Source organism: Amblyomma mixtum, chromosome 5 (genome assembly GCF_055824585.1).
Source record: "Amblyomma mixtum isolate Tamu chromosome 5, ASM5582458v1, whole genome shotgun sequence".
In the NCBI taxonomy this organism is placed as follows: domain Eukaryota; kingdom Metazoa; phylum Arthropoda; class Arachnida; order Ixodida; family Ixodidae; genus Amblyomma; species Amblyomma mixtum.
Window position 1 is genome coordinate 3,663,140 of NC_143016.1, and position 25,095 is coordinate 3,688,234.

General features: G+C 47.2%; 1 protein-coding gene across 2 annotated transcripts; it reads right to left on the reverse strand.

The window, feature by feature from the left end:
• Position 1: 1 nt before the first annotated feature.
• Positions 2-24,318, reverse strand: LOC149341155 (retinol dehydrogenase 13-like). Of its 2 annotated transcripts, none has more exons than XM_089543056.1 (6): positions 23,490-24,318; positions 20,017-20,253; positions 16,378-16,470; positions 15,181-15,363; positions 13,698-13,807; positions 2-138 (listed from the first exon to the last, which is right to left on the reverse strand). In XM_089543056.1, the coding sequence occupies exons 1-6, from the start codon at positions 23,638-23,640 to the stop codon at positions 112-114; spliced, it is 801 nt and encodes a 266-aa protein (XP_089399182.1). In that variant the 5' UTR covers positions 23,641-24,318; the 3' UTR covers positions 2-111. The 2 variants fall into 2 exon arrangements, with proteins under 2 accessions (XP_089399182.1, XP_089399181.1); XM_089543055.1 differs by lacking the exon at positions 2-138 and adding an exon at positions 12,199-12,484.
• Between the last annotated feature and the right edge of the window lie 777 nt (positions 24,319-25,095).

Below are 25,095 nucleotides of genomic sequence, written 5' to 3' on the forward strand. Positions count from 1 at the left end.
GACAAGAACGCCGCCTGTCTCACGCACACGTTAGCCGACGGGATGCAGGCAGCGACGGCTCTTGGTTACCGAGTGCACCGAACCTGCTGCGCCGCGGCCGGAGCGAGACCTTCACCGGGGGCGTGTTTGAGTCAACGCCTGAAAGGATCACAACAAGGCGCCCGATAATCGGCTTCGACTTTCTCTCGTTGGCCGGCCGCCAGGAAGCCGAAGTCAACGTCTCGCACGGGGTAAACTCTGTCAAAGCGCTATTCCGCTTTCCTCGGGAGGCTTCGGAAGTGCTCTTACGGAGTAACGGCCGTCCTCGCCTTTTATTTCTGCCGCCTATCTTGCTGCGAGTTATCTGCGGGGTCCTGCCTGACAGTGCTCTGACCACAAAGGAACCCTGGAGCACTATCGGGAGGAAAGGAGGCGCGCAGATGGGGTCGCGCATATATGTAACTGGGTTGGTTTTGATTGTATACGGAGCTGCAAAGCACCGATGACGTCACGGATGAGGCTGCGCTGCTGCCTTTAAACAATGGGCGGTGAAAGGAGCACGCATACTGACCTCGACTAAGGTCGAATGCGATGGGAGCTTTGTATATAGCAACAGTCTGTCCTTGGCTTGAGCAGTCCACACTACAGATTGTGTCCCGCGCGCTTCGTTAGACAACCAGCAATGCAGTACTCTCCACGTCATCGGCATAGGGAAGAGGGGAAATTAGTGGCGTGCGAATGGCAGTTTTTCAAAACCGAATCGAATTCGAATAGGCTAGCTTTGCTACCCAACTGAGTTCATGTAGTAAAGTTTTAAACGTAATGGAATTGAGCCGAATAGTGGAATAACTGAGCCGAATACGAATGGATTATTTCTGTGATTGTGATTATCTGCTGCTTCTTCGAGTATTTGTAAAAAAAAAACAAAAAAAACGAATATTCATGCGAAGCAGCGAAGCGGTAGTGGTGGCGCTATGAGTCATTGAGTTAAAGCTGTAGCTATCGAAAGGCCCAGCAAGGATCTCCATTAAGGGACAAGCAACACGAAGTCAGTATATCAACTCTATGATCATCATAAGTGATACGCATAGAAGCATTGTCCTTTGCTGTTGATGACCACAGCAAACAAGCTAACGCCAAATCTCTGCTGATGAGAAGGTCGAGAGCTAGAGCCATGGCCTCCGATATCGGGAAAGGAGGCAGGCCTTGCTAAACCTCCTTGAACACTGCCGCGTCGTGCAACCTTGTAGGAGATACGAATGAGCATTATGAACGCCGCCACTCCTTCCCGCTCAGACCGATCGCGACAGCTCGTTGTGCGCCGTCGGAGTGGGCCCTGTTTTTGTTGCGAAAGCAACACTACGCTAGTTGCCGAGCCATTTCGCGAGGCCATACTCCGCATGCGCGAGGAGCAGTGACGTCATGCGGCGCACAACTGGCGCGCCGCCGCCTTCGCTGTACGGGTGACTCAGAGGTGCCGCCACCGCGCTCGCCAGTTGCGCATGCGCAGTAGCGGGGCATAGCTAGCCGCCGCTGCCGCGCGCTCTCCATCGCTTCTCTCTCTCTCTCTCATCGTTGCTTTCGCAATCCTCCAGGTATAACCAGAGCTAAACCACTGCCAATTTTTAAACAGCCGTCCAAAAAAGTTACGCCTTGCCCTCTTCAAGCCTAGCACCAGTTATACGAAAACTATCCGAACTTGAGTTTGTAGTCTCCTAAGGGTGTTTGTTCTCTTCTAACTTATTGAGGGATTTGTGTGGTGTTGGGTACTCCTTTCTGGCTGTTCTGTATGGCGCGAGATTGTCAGCATACACTGCTAAACCTATCAGGTCACGGCATCCTTCATGGTCATCAGAGCGAGACGCCCGGTATAGAAGAGCTCGGGCATGCCTGTGAGCGGCTTCGTTTCCTCCTGGTAGTTTCAGGTGACCGGGGAACCAGATGACTGAGGCTTGCTTGGGTGGATGCTTAGTCAGCAATGACAACCCTGACATGAATTAATCCGTAATTGAAGTTGCGACAGGCGTTCTGGGAATCAGTGAGCACAACGGAGTTGGGGTTAGATGCTACAGCTAATGCAATAGCTGCCACCTCTGCGTGAGTGGGGTTAGATGTTTTCACCGAGGTTTAAGGTTTACTGCACAAACGTTAACATATAGGTACGCATCAATAAACATAGAAGCAGGTTCCAAAGTCAGAGGCTGAGAGGGGACTTCCTACAAATAGCATATAGCACGATGTGATAAAATTAAACATCACACAGGCGAGGACAGAAGCAAGGAAAAACTAAACGCTACCCCTATGTCGAAGAAGAAGCGTTACAACTCTATTTGAAGCGGTGCAGGAAACGAATAGTCAACGCTGCAGAGTAAATTTTTAGTAGCATCATTAGTGCATAAATTGTCTGATCGGATTACTGCTCATTCATCTAGTGCGAAATTTTAACTCATTCGCTGCTGACTGCAGGTTACGTATTAGTGTTCGGCGTTTGCAATATTAAGCAGAGGGACGTACCACTGGCCAGCGCTTTTGGATAGAAATAGAAAGTTTGTAAATAATATTTTATTTATGCATTTATTTATTTATTTATTTATTTATTTATTTACTGATACTGCTGATCCTATTTGTGACTGTTGCGGAAGGGCATAACAGGGTCAACAAGATAACGATTGCAAAGAAATGCGTTCAGTTAGTGAGCACGTTAAAAAAACAGCAACAAGTGGCAAGGGTAACGCAGAGGTACAGGAAGGAACCACTCGAATATAACAAAACTATGACATAACTAAAAAGATATAGGACATGAAATAAGTCAACTATGGGTTACATCGCAAATTATCAGAGAATAATGAATGGGAATTGTCTTAAAAAGCACTATACACAATGGCTGGATATAAAATTTGGTACACTGCAAAGAATAAGAGCACAATATTGGTAGTTTGTGCAGCACCGCATAGTTAAAATACAAAGTTGGAACATAAATAACATAACACATGTAAAGGTAAAAAATAAGCAACACAGAAACATGCCAGAAAATATTTGCTAATTAAATAATTGTCTTTCACCTGCAGTAATAAATTCTGTCAGAGATGAACCATCAGTAATGAGAGGCCTCCGTCTGTTTCTTTCTCCACTTGATAATTTAAAAAATGAGTATTCAAGGAAGTCAGGGTGAAAACGATGCTAAGTGCATGTGAATGTTTACGAATGCATTTGTTTTGCTTGAGAAAAAGGAAAATATTTAGCAGGGCCTAGTTTTAAGTGGTGATGAATTGGTTGATACACATGTTTTAACTGCTTGAGCTTAGCGCTAGATTGCAGTGTTATTGTTCCTTCTATTTTCATTCATTCAACTGACGAATCAGTTATTTCGTATCTGTCAAATAGGAACCTGACTGAGTTTCTCTGTACTCTTCTAGAGTGGCTATATCGTGATTATCATAAGGAAACCCAACCTCGTTAGCATAATTAAAAACAGATCTAGCCAAAGCGTTGTAAGATGATAGTTTAGTTTGAAACCTGCTAATCACAAGCATTGTCTACTAAAAGCAGCCGTTTTAAAGCAATTGAAGTAATCCCACCTACGTGAGCATTCTATCTGAGATCATGGGTTACTAGTAGGCGGAGGTATCTATATCCTGAGAATGCAGTGGGCGGCGTGTAATTAATGGTTTCGAGGGAGCCTGATTTATGATTTTTCCTTTGTAGTGCAATGAAAAGAGGTCCGAGTTGAATGTCATCGGCTACTCAGCAAACCATTTTGTTATAGTTTTTGAGGTCATTGTGGAGGGCTTCTTTTCTCTCAAGGCTGATTCATCAGTCTTTAACTAGGGTTGAGGTCGCTCCAAAATTTTGTTGGGAATGTCCTTGGAAAATTATGAGGGTATTAGTGAAGTAATGCTGTTTAGCAGCCTTTTATCGACGCTTCATGCTTTATTTCTCAAAAGAAAGCTTTCTTGTTTTCGTGCAGGGTTTTAACTTGAGATTTTTTTTGTCGATTACCTTTTGCGTTCACAATATACCGCGTCACGGGTAAACCAGCGGTTACCTCTTTTTCCCGTTTTACATGGTACGAATTTACGAACACAAAACGATAAAATCATTTCAAAGGTTTCTCATAACACTTCAGAGCCACTAGATGTACTTACTACATCGTGGGTTCTTGTAGTAGTTCGTGGTGGCTGAGGAAAAAAATGTTTAGTGCTTGGACACTATATAAGATTAGTTAGCAGTCGTAGCTTCCGTCAAGTATTTTCATTTTTAGTTTTCTCGAGCAAGAGATGGTCGCTAAGAAATATCGGGTGCAGTTTTTTTTACTCAAGCGTCCTTGGGCACGTGTTTGCTAATGTATAATCTAAATGAGATTAAACTGTAGTATATCTAAGAAACGGAGTGATATCACATTATACGCCAGTTAAAATCGGGCAAGTTATTATCCCCCAACATGATTATTAGGGTTCGTAAAAGAAAACGCTTTATGCGATGTTGTAATGCTAGCACAAACTCATGACCAGTTGAGGGACTTCGATAAAAGCCTACAACAACTGCATGTAAACCTAATATCAGTTTGGAAGTGACTGCCTTTTCATGGGCTCACACTGTTCTTTTCTTCATCTCAACAGAAAAATTCACAGTTTACAAGCAGCTTTTCTAGGACGAGGTAAACTTTGTCTCCGTTATCTTTACACATTTTCGCAGCGTCCCAGAACTCCGTCCTAATGCCGCGTACGCGGGCGAGTATATCTCAGTGATTCCTGTCCGACCCGTTTAGCCGTTTAACTTCATAGTTTGGTAGTATTTGGTTTTGTAGTGGAAGTCAAGCAGTTTTAGGATTACTGATCTGGCTTCTTTTGCAGCACTAAACACACCCATTCTACGGATTCTTTAGTGGCAATGCGCTCAAATTTTCGGATACCCTGAATAATTTTCTTGCTTACTGTTTATTCGAACTATCATTTGACCTCATTTGTATCCTCAAGAATATCACTTATAATTAGGTTATAGTTCGGTGAGTGATTTTCTAGGTTTTGTGGTCTAATCTCAAGGATTGCTACTGTTTTCTTTGGGATATCACGTTCCTGTAAATGTCGACACTTCACTGTCAAGTACGGATAAGTTCTTTAATCTTGTGTCGATGCAGATGAGCCTTTCTTTCTTGATTTCTTTAAGGTCATCTCAAGAGCGTCCGAGAACTTTTTCTAGGGGGGTGCACCCGATGTCCGGGGATGGGGGCGGTAGTTGGTTAGCACCAAAAAGGAACTAGTGCATAAATAATATCCGTAATTCCAGGGGAGGGGGGGGGGGGGGAATTGCCTCCCCTTGCCTCCCCTTTCGAACGCCCATGGGTTATCTGCTGTAATCTGTGGCTACTTCAAAGCTGCGCCGTATCCGGTCCGGTGTGGTTCTCAATGCCACCGCAGTAGCTTCACGGCATACAGTAGATCACACAGCACTGGGCAGATCAGCCTTGCCGCGTCATCTAAGTTAAGGGCAGCTCGTTCTATAGCATTTGCGTATCATTTGCTACAGCGAACGACAATCACTGTCACCACAGTGCCGCTACAGAGGGAGGCAGACTTATTTATTTACTTATTTATTTTTACATACTGCAGCCCATTGGGGCTTTTGCAGGAGTGGGGTTAACAATTTGGAAAAATGGCAATGTACAATACACGCACAAAAAAGATTACATCTAACATGGTTGAATACATAGCGCGAACAATGTGTAGGCTGTAACTAATAAATTGATGCAATGTACAATGAGCACAACACAAAGAAAACATCATGTGGCACCGATAGCTGTTAAAAATGAGTTTAATGGAAGAGACCGCGTTATGCCAGGAATTAAGTTCCAATGTTCAATAGTACGAGGAAAAAAGCTGTGTTTGAAATTATTAGTATGAGCGAAGTATGGCTTAACATTAAGGCTGTGATGGCTCCTGGTTGATCGGGGAATACCAGGGGTAAGGTAGACATTAGGTGTGACATGATAAAGTGAATAGACGATGCAGTGTGAGAACAGTGCAGTGAATCCACCTCACGGCGCACGGACAAGGGGGTTAGATTAAAAGCGGACAAGGCACAAGGTGAAAAATAGCGATCATATCGATGATGAATGAACCTGATGACTCTCCTTTGGATGCTCTCGATTTGATCAATTTCACATTGTTTATGAGGATTCCAGACTGTAGATGCGTATTCAATTACGGGACGAATTAAGAATTTGGACATTAATAGCTTAGCTTCTTGTGGTGCATTAGTTAACTTTCTCCTCAAATAACCAAGTGTTTTTAGTGCTTTTGTACAAATGAAATTAATATGTTTCGCCCAGGACATATTAGTGGTGAGTATAACGCCGTGATACTTATATTCGAAAGTCATATGCAGTGGTGAGTTATTGAAGTCATAATTAAACAGTGAAGTGGACGTGCAGTTAGTAAAAGACATCACTACAGTTTTAGTAAAATTTATTTTCATTTGCCATGTGTTAAACCAGGCGCAGAAACTAGTAAATCAGGCGTTTAGTTGCAAGCGATTATCTGGTGTGTTAATTACTTGATATAATACACAGTCATCCGCATAAAGGCGTATTTGTGATGTGACAAGTCGTTGATATATATTAGGAATAATAAAGGGCCAAGTACTGATCCTTGAGGAACGCCAGATAACATATTGCCAAGTATCTTTCTGGCGTCCGTTCGTTCGCGCAAGGCCGCAGAAAAGGGGTGTTATCATTTTTGTTCGTGACGCGAGAAGCGACCGGTCTAATCTCGATTGTTCGCAGCCATGAACAGCTGCATCTACGTGTTTCCAAACTACTCTAGATGATCTCGACCTGTTATATCGAAGTTTCCTTGCCGGCTTTAAATTGAACGATGCCGTGAGCAGCGGGCATTCGTAGCTCGACGACTGACGAGCACGTGTGTTGCTTACGCCGCCCCCGAGTGATTCAGTTCTTTTGCGGGCGCAAGTCAGCCCAAATAAAGAGCTTCGTTTCCAAGTCTTGTTGCTGTATTCCTGACCGCTGGACTGCCGTCACTGCCAACGTGACAATATCGACAGGACAGGAATTAGTAGAATTATAGGAAACAAATTGTGAGCGATGGGAAAGAAAACTAGCAATCCAATTAACCAGTAAAGGATTTTTTAGAATGCCGTTTAGTTTGCACAGGAGATTAGAATGCAGTACAGTGTCCAAAGCTATAGAAAAATCTATAAATACGGCGTCCGCCTGGGCTCCAATATCGAGGGTGGAGGAAAGGTCCTGCACAAATTCAATTAGTTGTGTTACGGTGCTGAAAGTTTGTCTAAATCCATGCTGAAAATTTTAGAGCAGATTGTTAGGTTCCAGAAATTCTATTATATGTTTGTGGATTATGTGTTCTAATATTTTACACGAATACGATGTTAATGATATTGGTCTGTAACTAGATATAAGCTGTTTGTTACCGGATTTGAACAATGGAAGCACCTTTGCTATCTTCCAGGATGATGGTACCACACCAGAGGTTAGCGACTCACGAAAGATGATCGTTAGATATCGAGCAGTCTATAATGAATAGCGAACAAGAAATGAGTTTGGTGTACCTTCAGGCCCAGTGGTTTTTTTTTTTTTTGTGTCCAATTTCAGTATCAGGTTAAGCACACCCTCTTCGTTAATTATGATATCACCAATTGAGCTTGACACGTAAGGAGGATCAAAGGCTGGAACTACGTTGGTGGCAGATGAAAACAGAGATTGGAAATAGGCATTGAAGGCGTTAGATATTTTTACTGGATCATTAGTGGTTTCGTTACGGATGATGAAAGACGAAGATGCCGACTGTTTTGGTAAAACTGATTGCCAAAATTTGCGAGGATTACTCTCAAGAAGACTACCAAGCTGGCAGTTGAAAAAACGATTTTTCGCCAGATTAGTTATTGAACGAAGTTCGTCCTTTGCTAGGCTGTGCAATGTTTGGACTGAAGAACCAGGAGGACGGTAAATAATGCCAACTACAATGGACTTCTTGCTAAGAAGCAGTTTGCACCAAATGGATTCGACATCTGGACAGGATCGTTTAAGCGTTTTGTGCGCCTCAGGCGGCGGACACGGCGCGATGCTTGCAGGATGTCACGAGACATCCAAGGGACGTTGGGATTTTTCTTCTTTGTTTTGAGAGGAACAAAATGCTGTATGCAGTTTTTAACGATGTTTTCAAAGTAGCAGACTAAAATGTCGATGTCTCCCCTGTGGCTAAGCGTGAGAAACGGTTCGAAGGCATCAGCAAGACTGTCAGTGATAGCAACGTCGGCACGATTGAAGTCAGGAAATGTAGTGAAATTGTAACGTGGTACAGAGACAGAACAGTTCAACGAAGCAACCACCGCCCTATGGACTGAAATGCCCTCGACGACGTCGCGTTCACTGCCAGTACCACAAAAATTTTATCCTACAAAAATCAAGTCAAGGAGTGAATCATCCCTTGTAGCTTCGTCAACTATTTAAGGCCGAAGAACAAGGACAGGTTTATCAGCTCACAGCAGATACTGGCTTCCCGAGAAGAAAAAGAAAGTGTGGGCCAATGGATGCCTGGAGCGTTGAAATCTCCCATCAAAATTAGATTGGACAAGTTGAACTTTTGGGTGTTTAGATAAACGTTTAGGCTGTGCAATGTTTGGACTGAAGAACCAGGAGGACGGTAAATAATGCCAACTACAATGGACTTCTTGCTAAGAAGCAGTTTGCACCAAATGGATTCGACATCTGGAGGGGGAACTTGAGATAAGAGCGAAAGAGGAGCGCAACACCGCCCCCGTTGCCATACTGCCTGTCCGCCCGAACCGCCACGTAGCCAGAAGGCGTAAATTCGGAATCATGAATGCCATCGTGCAGCCACGTTTCCGTGATGCCCACAACATGAGGGGAGTAAGAAAGGGTAAGAGGCAGAAAATCTGCATATTTGTTACACTTCTAGCGTTAAGGTTCAAAACATAACTTTTCATGTCCGCATTTGGGCAGTCAAGGGGCAGCAGCCGACGATGACGGTGGTGAGGCGGAAGACGGTGAGCCAGTAGGTCTAGTGGAGAAGCTACGGGCCTTTTCAATGGTAACTGAAGAATTGTTCCAAACGTAACGAACTTTGTCAATGAAAAGGTGATCGAAACGCAGCTTCACCACAGAGCCGCCATCACGAAATGGCTTTGACGCCTCCCAAAGTTTTTTGCGAAGTAAGCGAACATTAAGAGCTTCGGTTACATGATAATCAGTGTTCTTAAAATGATAAGCATCTTTTAGTATAGTGATTTTCTCGGAGTAATCCAAGATTTTCGGGATGACAGGGCGCGCACGGTCATCACGTGGACTACCGATCCTATGACACTGCTCAATTCTCGGGCATTCAATCTTCCACTTCTCAGAAATCAGATTTATAACTTTGCTCAAAAGGCCCTCACCGTCTTCCTTTGATTCTTCAGGGAGGCCATGCAGGATGATGTTATTTCGCCGAGATCGTTTTTCCAGATCATCGTTCTTTTTACTTAGCCGTGCCACGGCAGCATTTAAAGAATCAATCTCAGAACGTAGTTTGTCACACAGTTCGGCTGGGGCGGACTCAAGCGCAGCCACTCGAGATTCAATACCTTCAAAACGATCATCTACAGATTTCTGAAATGTTTTTATGTCTGCAACATCACGAGCTAATAGTTTCTGACCTTCTAGTAGTTCGGAGAGCATTTGAGCAATTCTGCCGCTCTCGGAAGTATCTGCTGCAAGAGTGCTTGTCTGGGAGCGCGTCTGAGTGCATAACGACATACAACCCGGGCTCTGTTGAGTTTTGAACGATGGCGTATGTGCAGGAACTTTCTTGGGCGGACCGGGATTCAGTTCCAAGTCACCACTCAGAAGAAGCCGACTTAAGCAATACGCCCAGCGCGATGAACAAGAAACAGCAATATGTGGCCACAAGAGCAGCAGTAAAAACCGATCATCTGATATAATTCAGCGAGCAACTTTGCGGTAACATACCTGCACAAAGAAGAATGGAGAGGTATGCATCCTGCCGGCCCGGCTGCTCTCAAGCCCACTGAAGAAGAGTTCCGGGAACAGCGCTTTTCTCTCCTTGATAGATGACGTCACAAAGCAGGCGCAATCGGTGATTCGTTGATCCAATGAAGCATTGGCGTAGTCAGGTGTATGCTGGCCAGAAGCGCGCAGTGGGAGTAGTTCATTCGAACTACTCCTATCATTCAATTGTCACTAATATGAAGTTGCAATCTAATCTTCCATCCCTCGATTCGCGACGTAAAATAGCCAGACTATGCCTTTTTCACAAGTTTTACCGCTCATCACTTGGACGCTGTGTCATCTTCCCTGCACATCGAGCCTCTCACCGCCTTAACCACGGCAAAGCAGTCTACCCGCCATCAGCACATACCACTGCGCATCTGAACGCTTTTTTCGTTCAGACAGCAAAGGACTGGAATCACCTTCCTGCCGAAGCAGTTCGCCACATTCATCCAGACCGCTTCAAGTCATTCATCGAAAGAATAACGTAACGCCTGTAATAAGCCCACCCCTCATGTAATACCCCAACTGGGGCATTCGAGGTATAATAAATAAATAAAATAAAACAAGCGCACCGTCGAACAGGCCAAAGCTATCACACGAGGTCATAAGGCAGTCCAGGCACACACTGTCCATGCAATGCACGTGCCGACCATCTATACTGACGCCAGGTGGCCTCAAAGGAGCGTTGTAGCGATGCGGGACAGCACAGCACGCAGCTGGTACAGCCAGGTAGCCGTGAAGCTGCACTAGTGGCTAGTGTCTATTAAGACAAAAATGAAAAATAAAACGTAACCGTAGGTAGTGAACCATTAACTATCTTAAACCACGACGCTATAAACTATGCAGAAGAAACATGAATAGACGGCTATTACAGGGAGAAAGAAAAAGTTTCATTGGACAGTCTAGATACAACCACCTCACACAACCTACTCCACTCCGGAATAGATTCAGGCAGAAATAGCATTTCGAAGACATCAGTATTGCAACTGATTTGTTTCACTATTAGTGAATGATCTCTTCTCGCTCTACATAACTAGGTTTAAAGAAATATCGGTTTCTATGAATACCACTTTTACAGCAAAATATACCCTGAAAGAATTTCCCCCCAAGAATATAGTGCCATTTACCACGTGTGTCTCACTCTAAACAACTCTTAGGTTAATGATTGAGTATGTTCCATGCTGTAATTAGTCAAAACAAAACGAACCCATAAATTTAAAGCATTTTCTACTTGGTCGCACTAGTTTTAGATTTCGAATGTCAAAAGCCTGACATTAAAATTTCGCCGCAGATATTCATGTTTTGGAGTAAAACACTTAGCATTACTGCTAAGCAAGCCTAAAACACGACTCGCCTTGGCAGTTTTGTAACTGGAGCGTTTCTTACGGCGCGAGCTAAAGCAAGGCTATTGTCATCTCCACACAAAAAAGTAGCTAGAAGAAGGAAACCTACCATAACCGCCGCCTGATGTTAGAAACCGATGTGTGTACGTAGTCATTATCCAAGCGCAGTGCATGTCGGTGTTTGTCCGTGCCCCGTTTGTGTGCACGTGTCGTGTGTACGCGGCATTTAGGCCAAGTACGCGACTACATTTCGGGTAAAGTCAGATTTCACCGGCGCTGGATCAGCAACAGTTCCTTAAGGCCCACCTCCATGGGCCCATTCCAGGCGCACGAGCGCAGCGCCTACGCGTACCAGCCTACGCCGCAGCCGGTCTGCACATGCGCGAGGCGCAGACGCGAGCTGGCGCTGGCGCTTGGCAAATATCTGTCCATGCAGATATTCGCGCCTCGCTCGCGCCGGCGCCGGAAGTGGCTCGCTGGTTCGCGGTCGGCGCAACCAATCAGAGAACGCAGTTCTCTCAGCATCCGGTACGGCCCTTCGCGTCGTTTTCTTCGCTGATCTGAGCTGAGCGCGAGTACCAGCGACTGGAGAGGACAGGCCATCGAGTTGCGTGTGTTTTCCGACGCCTGTCGCGGCGCGGCGCTGGGCGTGTAGGCGCTGCGCTCGTGCGCCTCGGACGTGTCCATGGAGATGGGCCTTTCATCCCGCATTAAGCGTGAATAATGTTGCGGTCGGCTTCCACCGATCTTAGATGAAGCGGCGCGTTGAATCAGTGCATACGAGAAGACGCGGTACAACGAAGTCGAGCGACTTTGTCCAGGGCTCAAGGCTGGAGGGTAGAGAGGAGAACGTTTATTGGGAGGCAAATGTCCATGCCCAAGCACCACCACGTATAACATCCGGGGACTGCCACAGGAGCCCCCAAGAGGGTTTTCAGGAAGAGAGCCCAGCCATGCTGTGCGACACCTCCCAGAGAAATTGCGCATGTCTCGGGTTGGTAGCCCATCGCGGAATCGCCCGAGACGGTTTGCAGTCGGCGAACATCTTGCCGCTCACGCCTCGCACCTCCTCGGACACAGCCAGATGCACCGACGTCTGCGCGCCGTCACGGACGCTCTGCGGGTGGCGCGCATTGTTAGCTTCATAGGCGAGATCATTGTTAACAACAGCGCTAGAAGGGCAGATGCGACAAAAATGTAAATAGACGGGACAAGCGTCTCTTTCCGTTTGTGTCGCGTCTGCGTTCTTGATGAATCTTCACCAACTTGCCGGACTACGCATCAATAAGAGAGTAACGGCAAGGTGACTAGAATTGCACACTTTGAAGATATATCGGAAAGCTGCTATAGGAGGATACAATTGAAGAACGAAACGGCAGATACCCTTTAAACGCGGCCCTCCAGACAATGGCTTCGGCCGATTTTCATGACGCCCCGGTTAATGCAATGCCATTAGACGTGGTTACTCCCCATTCCTCTGCCACCCCCTGCGATCTCACGCTAGCCGGTCCAAAGGGATCGGCCAAAGCGGAGAATCGGTCGACGCCATTGACCGGAGGGCCTCCTTTGAGGGGCATCTGCCGCTTCGTTCTTGAATTGTATCCGACTAAAGTAACTTTGACAGCACCTACCGAATGCACCCTTATTCGCCTGTTGCTCTTCTTTTTTTTTACTTACTCCCAAGGGTGGCAGCGAAGGGAACAACATGCACCCCCAACAAGGACCTGTCTTCGTTGCCCTTCCTTTAATGAAACAAAAGTTTTTTATCACCCCAGCCGACAACTCGCCCGAAGCTCTTCATTCATCGAATCAGCTGTCACTGCGCGCTGGAAGATAATAGGTATGCCTCGTGCATCCTGCCACGCCCACGTCAATTTGACCCTTCTACCGGGAAGACGTCCAACAAACTTTCATTTCCTGCGTCTCCCTTTCTTTCGGTTTGCATTGTGATTGGCTACTGAGCCGCAATACCCGGGTTCGAACCCGGCAGCGGTGGCCGCGCCTTTCTGTGGAGGCGAAACAAAGGCGCCCGTGTGCTGTGCGATGTCAGTGCACGTTTAAGATCCCCAGGTGGTCGAAATCATTCCGGAGCCCTTCATTACGGCATTTCTCTGTTTTTTTCACTCTCTCCTTGATTCCTTCCCTCGCGAAGTGGTTAGAGCGTCCACCAGGAAGTGAGAGCTATGGTGCCTTTCATTTCCTCAAGATCAATTTTTCATGAGCCTTACAAGCGTAGAAAATGACCTCTAATCCTTCAGTCAATCACAAATAAAAAAAGAAAACGCCTGAAATTGGTCTGAACGATATTTTCTAAGCATGCGAATGCGTACCTTTCCAAACATGCGCACGAGGAAGTCGATCAGTCTTGCGTGGGAATCGGCAGTGCGATCGGCCAAATGCGACTTCACGAACCCTGGGTGGCAGCAGTTTGCCGTCACACCTGCAACACAACACAGATATGTTTCCCGAGTTAACGCTCAAATTGTGGTCGTCTTAGGGGCAGTGATGACGTTGTGCTACATTCATGATGTTCACTGGGCGCAGACCCTCGTTACAGTTAAGTCATCAGGACGGCAAGGGAAGGTCTTTATACCATGTAACTTGATAACAAATTACGGAGAGCACTTAATATTGCCTACGTGCATTTAACGCGAAAGCATTGTCTCATCGCGAGCTCTGTTGCGAGGTTCATTAAAGATTCCTACCTTTCTAACGACGCACCTACTAATCTGAAGATCCTTGGTTCAGTTCTGCGCACTTTTGAAAGAAATTTTACGTTTTACTGCAGACGTCCCTCTTTTAGGGTCTAGTGCTGACGTCATGCTAGAGAAAGGTGACGTCACTCAGGCTAAAATTCAGGCGCTAAAACACCATTATGAGACAGTTCTAGACAGCGCGCATGAAAACTTGGGGGCACGGACTGTGGCCGTGAAGCGCTGCAACACCTAAAGAAAGGAAGAAACCAAAAAAAATTTCGCATGCACGAAGACCTCCTAAAAACCTAAAGCGTTCCTGACGTTGGAAATGGGGGCGCCGCGAATGAGCAAGGCTTCAGTGAGCAAGTAAAAAAAAAACAGAAGCTACAGAACACCCCATGAGAAGGCCAGGATAATCGTGCAATGGAACTGGGCAATAATAAATAAATTCTCCTGGCCCATAGTGTGGAAGAGAATAAAAATTGGATAAATCTCAAGGTAGCGCGAGCGGACTTTGGTCTGAACTTTGATCATCTTTCGCCGCGCACGACTTGGATACACAGCAAAGAGGCTCGCAGCCGCCCGATATACCGGTTGCGCTTGTTTGTTGATGGCGTCCAGACCTGCTCAGAGACAGTTTAATACCGACCTCATGTGGCAACTCTACCGCTATTCTGGAAGTGCAAGTTTTCAGAACCAATTTCTACTTACGCCAGCGTTTTGAACTTTTTCGCAGAGCTGCTTCATGAATAATGAAGTTTTAGCCTGAAAGGTTGCGGTCTAGATCTACACCACGGCTTAATCGACCTTTTAGACTTCAGTCACGCGCGGAAAAGTTATCAGAGCCGAATACAGAAACTTACGCCAATTTTGATGCAATGTCAAAGAGTAACAGTGGACGTCAAATTCTGGTTCGTGTCACAGTTCAGTCCTCGTAGACTGCAATCGTTCACTAAGCGCGTCTATTAGACTTTTAGTATTGGTTCCAACGCAGGAAATGTACACCCGGCGTCGCTCAAAAGGGCCCTAATTGTCATTTCGTTAATAATAACACTTGTCTGCACAACATATTTTCGTCATGCACCGTCATAAAAACGCAATACTTTGCCAACCTTACCTGTTCCGGCAAGTCTGCGGGCGAGTTCCACCGTAAACAGCATGTTGTACAGCTTTGTACTGCTGTATATGCGGTTTTGGATGTACCGCTTGAAACCGACGTTTTCTACTTCAAACCTGCCGAACCAGTGCGCCATGGAGCCCACGTTGATGATGCGGCTGGGCGCGGTCTTCTTCAGGAGTCCTTAAGGAGCAAGAGGAAGGGTGTGTACCTAGAGAACGCTTCCAGCTTCGACCACTCCACATACGGAAGCTTAGCAAGGGACAAGAAAAGTGGGCCAATGTGGCAACTTTGTGGCCCTGTCCTTCACGTCCGCGTTTCGTAAAGGGACCATGTCGCAGATGCAGACGTGCGCTCCGGGACTACTGTTGCCAGAAATCTGGCGGAAATTTCTGGAGGTTACCCAATTCAAAATTCGGAGAATAAAGTAGTAACCCTAGCTCTCAACATCCCCATGAGCAATCACCCCACACTTACGAGTACCAGTAACCTCTGCAACCATTTTTAAACAAGCGGCTCGTATTTCTAAAGCAAGACGAGTGCTGCACGACGGCAACCTCTTACGTTTAGTGATCAGCAAGCGTCCCGCACCTCAGAAAGACTTGACCCGACGTCCCGATCAACATTGCAGATGAATGTGTTCTTGCTTGCTAGATGGATCGCAGGAAGAACATATACTTATTCGCTTTCGAAGGATGTTCTTACCGTTGTCCCACCTACACTGCCACGGACCTACCGAGAGCGTCGCGTGTTTTGAAGCCGACGTCGTAACTCCAGGACAAAAGTTGGATTAATAAAGCACACCATTTAGCAACTCCTCGTTGATATGTAAAGATAGACGAGCCTAGCTTGGAACAAAAGGGATGAAGGCAACCTAGGCTCTTTTTTTTTATTTATCAAGTACTGCCGACTGCCCTTTAGCGGCAGGAGGAGGTATAAGCAGAAAAACAATTGCTTGCGTCGTTCAGACAAAATTACTAAACAAATATCATTCATTAAACGGTGAAAGAAAAATAAGCTCATCAAAAGCAGCTAAGCAACGCATGCTACTAAGTACAGAGAATTCGGAAGGCCTGTACAGGACTGCACATTCTCTGAAACATTTGTTGATAATCGAGCATGCATGGTGGCGTATCGACAGCACTTATGTCATTTAAGAGCCCCAAAATGTGTAAATAAGACAGCCGGGGCACTTACCAAGAAGCAGGTTTGTGAGCAGGAAATGGCCCAAGTGATTAGCTTGGAAGGTCACCTCGAATCCGTCCTCAGTTTCTCTCCTTTCGGTGGGTGCTGCAAACAACCACAACATTGAGGGAATAATGTTTTCCTTAAAAAAAAAAATAGAGGACATATTTTCGGGCAGCGCTGATGAAACGAAGTGAAACCTGCACTTAAAAATTTTGTCGAACGTACGCTACGTTGTTCCAAGGCTCGCTTCGCTGTTTTCAACTTCATGTGCAGCTTTTTCATCAGCCTTCAACTTTCAGCTCCATAGATGAGCACTGGCACAACTATTCCATTCTTCATTCTTGCGGAACATTAATCAGCTGTTATTCCTTACCTGAGAGTGCCTCCAAAATGCCATTCTAATGAAAGGGGTGCTATTCTGAATCTCCTGGCTTACATCTACTGTTAGTTTCGTGACTTTTTCGGCTACTGTGCAAGCTGGGACATAATTCCCCTGCTCGTTTAACGACCTTAACCAAACCGCTCGTGACACTGTTCTCCTTGCCTCTTATAACGTGTATCTTATTTTTTCCCATTCCTTGTTCATGCGTTGCTTATCTCAAACTTAACGATTAACTTTCCCAGTTCAAGCTCTTTGTGTTACCAGTGGGTTTCGAGACGTTCATGCTCCGATGTTACGTAATAAGATAATTGGTCTCCTGAGAGATCTTACTGGTATTCTGCCAAGATTCCCTGCCTCAACTTTCTATTGAACACTTCGTCATTACGTTTTTTAAATTTACTATTTATCGCTTGTACGTAAAGGTCGTCTTCACTGAAAAAAAAAACGCAATTTGTTTTCTACAGCCAGATCCTGAGCTCTTTTCAAATCTAGACTAATCGGCCTTTTTCATTTTCCTGTGCTGCCACCTCGCGTACAACGCTGGAAGCTCACTGGAAGGGTACTGCGCGCCCAACCCGGCCGGACGGAGTGCCGCTGCGGAGCACGTTTTGTTGGAATCTCGACGATGGCGTGTCCTGGGCAGCGCCTGGTATCTGGAGGATTTCTACGGCTGACTGATGGCGGGGTGCAAAGTCCGAGGCAGGCTGCCGTGCCCACCGAAGAGCAAATTCTTCCGTATCTCCAATCATCCGGCATGCTATACGATCGCCAGCTAAGCAAGGGCCGCCGCACCAAAAGATGAAGGCTACATTCGGAACATAATGTTCAATGAAATATCCCCGATCATTTCCCATTCATTGGTGGTAGTGCTGTTTAGCTTTATCAAAACGTGCCGCAGCTTAGTTGCATGGAGGCCGATCTGCATATAGTCGCGATATTGAATGTGCGAACACGTATGTGCTTGCTGGTGTGCGATTCCAGTTTGCAGTGTTTTAATGTGGGAACAGATGAAATGGCCACATTTTTCCCTCCAGTGTCCTCTATTTTTCCTTCCGTTTCACCATCCGCCCGTCTGTAGGGATTCGTACGGATGTGCGTGCTGCAAAACTTTTGGAGATAACTTAAATATAACCGATTCACTTTTTGCCCTACCGGGATACAAACCTAAAGCCATTTTTGGTGACGAACTCGAGGCGTGTGAGGCTACCGCCACAGTGCACCTTTGCTTGTTTCTTGAAAAACAGTCCTGCGATGAGCGCACGCCATGGTATTATACATGGATTTGAACGTCTGACACATGGGCTGTGTGGAACGCTTCAGTGGAGGGCTGCGTATTAATATATGCGACTTGGACTTATTTCACGTGCATTGACATACACAGCACACTAGTGCTTTTGTATTTCGCCTCCACTGAAATGCGGCTGCCGTGGTGTGCATCGAAACCGCGATCTTAATATCAGCGACCGGAAGTCCGGGTGCCGCGGTGCCGAGGCGTTCCTGCCCACTAATAAAAGATTTCGTGACAGACTGCACACGCATTTAACCGCGGTACCTCGTTCGTACCTGTCACAAAGTGATTCCCGCACAGTCTCGGCGCGCTAGACGGTGCAAGGGCGGCCACGATCGTCGAGCCGGCGAACTGCTTTTATCCACGCTTCGCGTCGAAGGCGGTCCCGGGAAGCGTTCGGAGAGCGAAAAACTTCGACTTTGCGTCCCTTTACATATTGGGCATTGCACACATATGCAACACATGTCGTAGGCATCGCCAAATGCGTCGTGCTGAGCGCCCGAAGGCAGCAGCAAAGCACCCCGCCGCGTAGGAAGCCGGTTTGTTTACACTTCCAATATGTTTCGCTACACCGCCGCCAGGGGATGGGCGCATGCGCAGTCGCGTCGTGAAAAAGGCGGATTCTAGACCTGGCCATCCAAAGGTCGCTGCACCTCATCTTGCCTCGCGTCTTCACGTCTTGCCTGAACCCTGCATGGGCATGCGGTATGATGTCTATTTCATTTTATTATTCCCGATCGGGCCCTTCCATGTCCATTTCCCGTTCTCTCGTTTGCGGAAGAAGGAATCAAAAGTTTTGGTTTATTGCTTTCTACACATCCCACGTATAGTCACTTGGAATAGTTACTTGTTACCTACTGCCTGTGCCATTCCTTATAAAAATGGTCTATAGACAGTCTATAGTCTTCTTATTGACTCTATTGACTTCCTACAGATATTGCTTTTTGTCTATTCATAGTCTATAGACTGTATATGGACAAAAGTCTACTAAAGTGTATGGCCATAAATCTATAGATTGTCTATAGACTGTCTATGGCATTTGTATTGCCTATAGACTTTTGTTTATAGACAATCTATAGACTTTATAGACAGAAGTCTATAGACTTTATAGACGGAAGTCTATAGACCCTCTATAGACCATCTAAAACTTTTTTTGTGAGGGATATACTTGTCTAGAGACTGCTGGCCTGCCTTCTTTACCACTACCTTCGTATTGAAGTCACCCATCAGATCATTGTACTGCGTTTTGACTTTATTCATTGCTTTCGACCAGCTGGTGATCGCACTAGTTGCCATGGCCTCACTTCGGAGCAGCGCTATTGTTGTGAAATAGAGAGGGCGCTGCCTCACTCACGTGACGCCCGTTTTAACCCCATTACGTGACATCCGAATCGAAACGCTTTTCTTCGGGTGAAAAGGAAGGAATATAGAGAAAAAAAAAACCTGCAGACTCTTGAATATAGCCACCTATAATCCCGGACAACTTATTGGTGACGCTGCGCTGCGCCAACGGCAACTTTCTCGCAGCAAAAATGTGCATAGAAAGAGCTCTTGGTGCGCCTTTCCATCCTTCACTGCCTCCTCCTCACCTCGACCGTGGTGGCGTACAATGTAAACGGCTACTCTAGCGAAGCGTACCTTAAGGCAACAGTATTTCCACGGGCGACACCGAGGCAGCATTGATCCTAGGACTGTCCCTCAGGTAGATATTACCGTTCAAGGTCCGCTGCCCGTCTCACCGGAGGCCCTTCAGGTTGGGCGGATTGGAAGGTCTTTCTGTAGACACAATCTGGCCTGACGCCTTCTTAGCGGACCCGACGAACGATGTTTACAACAGATACCGGTCTTGGTGTCACTAAAAATGCTCAATCTGTCTCCTTATTTTTGTTTATGGGCTCTCACTGGCCACGTGACATCGAAATGTCGCAGCAGCAGCAGGTAGCCGGCGACTGCTGCATATACGCGCATATTCACTCACGCAGGGCGCCGGCGTTGTTGATGAGCACGTCGAGGCGTTCTTCCTGTTCCAGTACTTGTTTCGCGAAGTTTCTGACAGACTCGAAAGAGTACAGGTCGAGCTGCATACACACGGGCTGCACGCCGGTATCCCTGGCGATGTCGCTCGCCGCCAGCCGTGCCTTGTCCAAGTCCCGGCAGGCAAGGATGACGCGCGCACCGCGCTTGCACAGCTCCCGGGCCGTCTCCTTGCCCACGCCTGCGAACAGTAACTACTCCATTCCACTGGCGAAGAAGTCGAGCGTACTCGCCTCAGATTCCCTCCATGGCGTCTGTGTTCAGAGGGCAAAAAACGCTTGTCTTGAACCCTAGAACACCCGAACTGCGAGCTCTGAGCTGATCCGGTCTTCCTTCACGGCATCTAGCGATAACGCTTGGTTCGAGACAGGTCGAGTGTGAGCACGGGCGACCAAATTGATAGCAGTGCCCGTTTTTTCGCGGACCGCTGGCTGACACGGCTTTGCCACCTACTTCCGTTGTCCGGAGCGCTGTCGTGACGATAACGTTAGGAAATGTTGCGCGTTGCGCGCCAGAGCTTCCGCGCAAGAAAAAAAAAAGAAGCCAGTTAAGGATCGTGCACTTGCAGCCGCTTAGTTTTCGTTTCGCAGCCGGCATCGCAGACAGCGCTTCTGGCGGTGAAGGGAGACTGGTCATGGCGCCCAGCAAGGCGCGAAAAGACAGGCAATGTTATCAGTTTGGCCGCGCATGCCCACTCACAGCCCGTCTCGAACCAGGCGTTAGCACTGGATGTCGCACGCGTAGCCCGGAGTGGTCCGGAGCACATTGTGCATGCAGTTCATGCGTTGTAGAAAAGAGTTTTGCTCTCTGCCCAACAAAATCGGTCACTCATCTTTTCGTTCCGTGCTACTCATCGTGTCAACATGGCGCGGCTGCAGCGTCGGCAAGGAAGGTGCATCGTACGCGGAGAGCGTGCACTATGAATGGGGCAACGGGTCTCGTTCACCCACTGGCAGCCCAGAAATGTGAACGTCACAGAAGCAAGGCCGGAGCAAGACTTACGCACAATGGAAACACTCCGCAGGTCTGGACTAAGTGCGAAGCAGAACAGAATGCGCATTCACCTCTCCTTAAGACCTCGTGAGTCTGGCTGAATGCAAAAGGCTGTCAAAGGCTGCCAAATGCGCCACTTCGTGGCAAGTAGAAGGCCCCAGCGCATGATCACGGCAGAGCTACAGGGAGGGGCGTCGGCCACCAAGAGTTGTCAGCTGTGCTTCGCGTGCTGGAGGCGTTGATTGCCTTCGAGCCAGCACACCGCCGCCATAGTGGACCGCATTCCGAGTTCGGCGCTCTACCAACTGAAATATGGCGGCGGCTATCTCGTCTTCTACTTCTGAGCCTACTTACGTTGAGTGTAGCCTAACCTTGAGAGTTTTCACCAACCTCCTGGCCATAGCGGCGGTTTCAGTGAGTGCTGCTTCTCTTTACGTTCTTGCATGCTTCAACCAAGCCTGCCAGCATGCGATAGGGAAGGGAGTATTCATTTAGCAGGAAAAATGCCACCAGACTCTCGCCCCTCTCAGAGCCAAAGAAGCAAAAGGGATGGCTCTATTGAACCCTCTTCGGACGTGGACCGTTCCTCGGCGCGTGCAAATGGTCCTCACACCTTAGGGCCCTCTGGAGAGCATAAACGCAGACCATGCGTCATCAGGAGTGTCCACTAGGTGACCAGGCATCCTGGCACCACCTGGGCAGCACTCCCAATTAAGTTCGCTAGCTTTATGATAGCTAGTTTTAGGGGCATTACATAAGGGATGCGTAACAGAAATAAGAATTAAGCACACCTATCTTTACAGTTAAGCATGGACGTTATGCAATTCTTAGCTTGAAGGAGTGAAATGTGTGCTCGAGAGCTGCTGTAGGGAGAATCACGAAGTCACTTTTAGAATAGCTAATGAAACAAGCACACACTGGCGATTCGACGGCGACATGCGAAGATTTTTAGGCCGGACTCGGTTTTAACTTTGGTATGCTGACCTTGTATGAATGGCATAAACAAATCTAGTTGCTCGTTTCTGTGCTACTGGTTCTCGCAAATTTGTTACATGCACTTGGTTAGTTCTCCCAGAGTGCGGTGCAACAAGTTTTTTGTGAGCAAGCAGTTTTAAGTTTGGCGACGCGTGGCGAAGATGGCATTTTAAAAATCCGAGGGCTGTGTTATCTGATATCACAATAGAGACATGCGCGTTCTAGGTTAGGCCATTGCGCGAAGTTAGGCCCAGGTATTTATAACGCTGGGTTAATTTACCGCGACGCCCAAGATTACGTAAGGGAATAAGAGAAGTTGATTACATTTGAGGGCGAATGCAGGCTTTACTAACCAGCAGGAAAATGAGTTTGCTACGTGCGACGCCCTCAGCTAAGGAATACAGTACGCCCAGCACACATCTATCGCACTAAAATTGTACTGCGGGCCACAAACCTGAATCATGCATGAAATGAAAGCGTATGAACACATTAAGTGACATCGTTGAAAAGGGTGACAATGATGACAACTACCGCGAAATATTTGATGCGATCTTTGCAGCGCTGCTATGCTTTTCATGCTCAGAACAAATAAAACATCACGGGGCAGAAAATTCGCGACGTACGTGGGACTATATTTCAAGCGCCAGTATACGTTAGGTTAGAAGATACATTTGGGCCAAAAGACAACTTCCCGGCGAGTGTAGAAATGTGAGAAAGTATATTGAAAGTTGCTCAGTAACTAGTCTCAGTTCATAAAATTACGTTTCTTGCAGGTTATGGAGGTCTATGCTACTTTCGTGCGCTTTCGCTAAAGCTCTAATTTGTCCTAATGCCACTACCTCATTTATATTGTTCGGGCTGTTGAAGAACGAGCGGTAAAGATGCAGCGTCGCCCTCCATCTTCGGTAGCAGTTCAAGTCCACGGTGCAGCACCTCCACCAGATGTCACGTATAGTGGTGCCGGCAGTCAGAAAGACAGCGAAAACGGCTTAAAAAGGAAACTGTGTATGAGGCATACCTGCAGCTACAAAGAACTGAATGACCCGGCAGTGGCGTAGCAACAAGCTTGCTCGGCATTCGTCGAACATAATACCTGCAGTTCTTGGCCACGCTAAATTTAAAGCTCGCGAGGAACCTTCGAGATAAGGAACCAAAAGCAACTGCAACAACCTGGAAAAGTATGGAAGCAGTTGCGCGTGGTCATGATCAATCGAGATAAGTCTGGTCGCATCTCGCGTCACAAACAACTTGATAGACACCTTCCAGTGGCCTTGAATGTGAACAAACAAACAGCACAAAGGTACGCGGCAGTATGTTTACAGGGGGTACCGCATAAAATTTGCTTTCGGATCTCCTTGTATACTGCCGTTTCCCTCGTAATGCTTGAGTATAGAAGAGCGTTCTATAAGCCGAAACTGACATGAGCCGAGTAAGTGAGAGTGAGCTTACCTGAGTTGGCTCCCGTGATGATCACCGTTTTCCCCGACATGCTTCGTCTGCACGTGCACCTTCCCACGCTCACCAGGCTGTAGATCTTCACAAGCAGCAACACAACAAACACCGACAGTGCGAAGTACAAGGAAAACCAGAGCAGGAACATGCTGCTAAGCACGGCCGCCGCTCGGGCCTGCTTGCCCCTGAAGACAGGTCGGTCCACTGAGACCAGCGAAGGCAAGCGCAGCGTCTCAAGCTGACGAGAGAACCAAATCGGAGCTCCTTTCGAAGGCTTGCACGGATCTTCCTAGCCTCTTGCTTTTTCCAGCACCGATCCTAGCGTGAGCGCAGATTTATACACTCGCGAGAACAGCCTTTCGGAACTAGGTTCCCGTCTTGTCGTATCGCACTTCACCGAATGTGGAACATGCGTCTCCTGGGCCCCACTGTCAGCTCTCCTCGAAGCAGTGTCAAATCGCAGTGCTATTCCTCAGCCAGCAGCGGTGGCGATGCTTGGGGGCTTGTTCGGTCCCGCGCTCGCCCGGATTGATTCTTCTCCTGAGTGGCCGCTTCTCCGCGCGAGATGTCGGGCAGACTGCGTTTTTGAGCCGAAGGCACTCTCCTCTTTCATCCCGCGTGACGTTTTGTTTCCTCTGTTTGGATGAGCTTCGCTTTCGACGTTATCTGGCGATCTGCCCCACCGACTAGCGCTTGAGAGGCTCGAACAACCGTTTTTTCCTGCTCGCCCTTTCCTTTCTGTAGCCCATGGGTCGGAAAGAGAGGAGGAGAGGCTAATACGAAACGTTTTCGCCCGTCCTCAGTCGCACCCAAAATGAACTCCAGCGACGGAGAAGTGGCAGGTACGAGGGTCAGCACTATCGCGATTTTGCGCCAGGGCAATATCGTGCGATCTGTTCCAACACAACCGAGGTCGCGTGGCAGGTAGATAAGAGGAAGCTAATCGGATCGCTCCTGTTATCACGGTTCGCGTGCCCTTCTCAGGCTGGGCGACCCGTACCTGGGACGCGAAATTGTTTTCTTTCTCTCTTTCCGAGTGACAGCGTAGCTCGTTGACAGCTAGTGATGGGTGAGCTTAGAAAGAAAGGGAGAATTTCCTTACTCTTTTTTAACTTCCAGCCCTACCCAGGTTCTTTGTCATGCTCAGCTGTTTTCTTTCTGTGTTCTAAGCTGCAACATTCCGATTTCTGTAATGGTTCGTGTGATTCTTTTATTCTGCTTTTAAATTACCGGCACTCTATTCTGTTCATTCACGCCTCTGTCAGTTGTTGTGCTAAATTTGCTTCCACTGTCCCTAAGACCCAGAGCTTCAGGAAGGCTCACCGTGTCCTACTTCCAAGCATTCAAGTCTGCCAGAACATGTTTAATCTTCTCTGGATCGCTCCCACAGGCTGCACAAATATCGCCTTCCTAGTCATCTGGTAAAGAACACGAAAGATACATGTGTCCGCCATCGAGTGTTCAGGCTGATCACCTTCCTCCCATCATTCAGCGCTCTAAAATTGTCCATTGCTCTGTCAAAGCCATTCGCTTCATTCGTCAGTTCTTTTTTTTTCTTTGTTTACACCGGTGGCATTGCAGGAAGGAATATACAAAGGACACA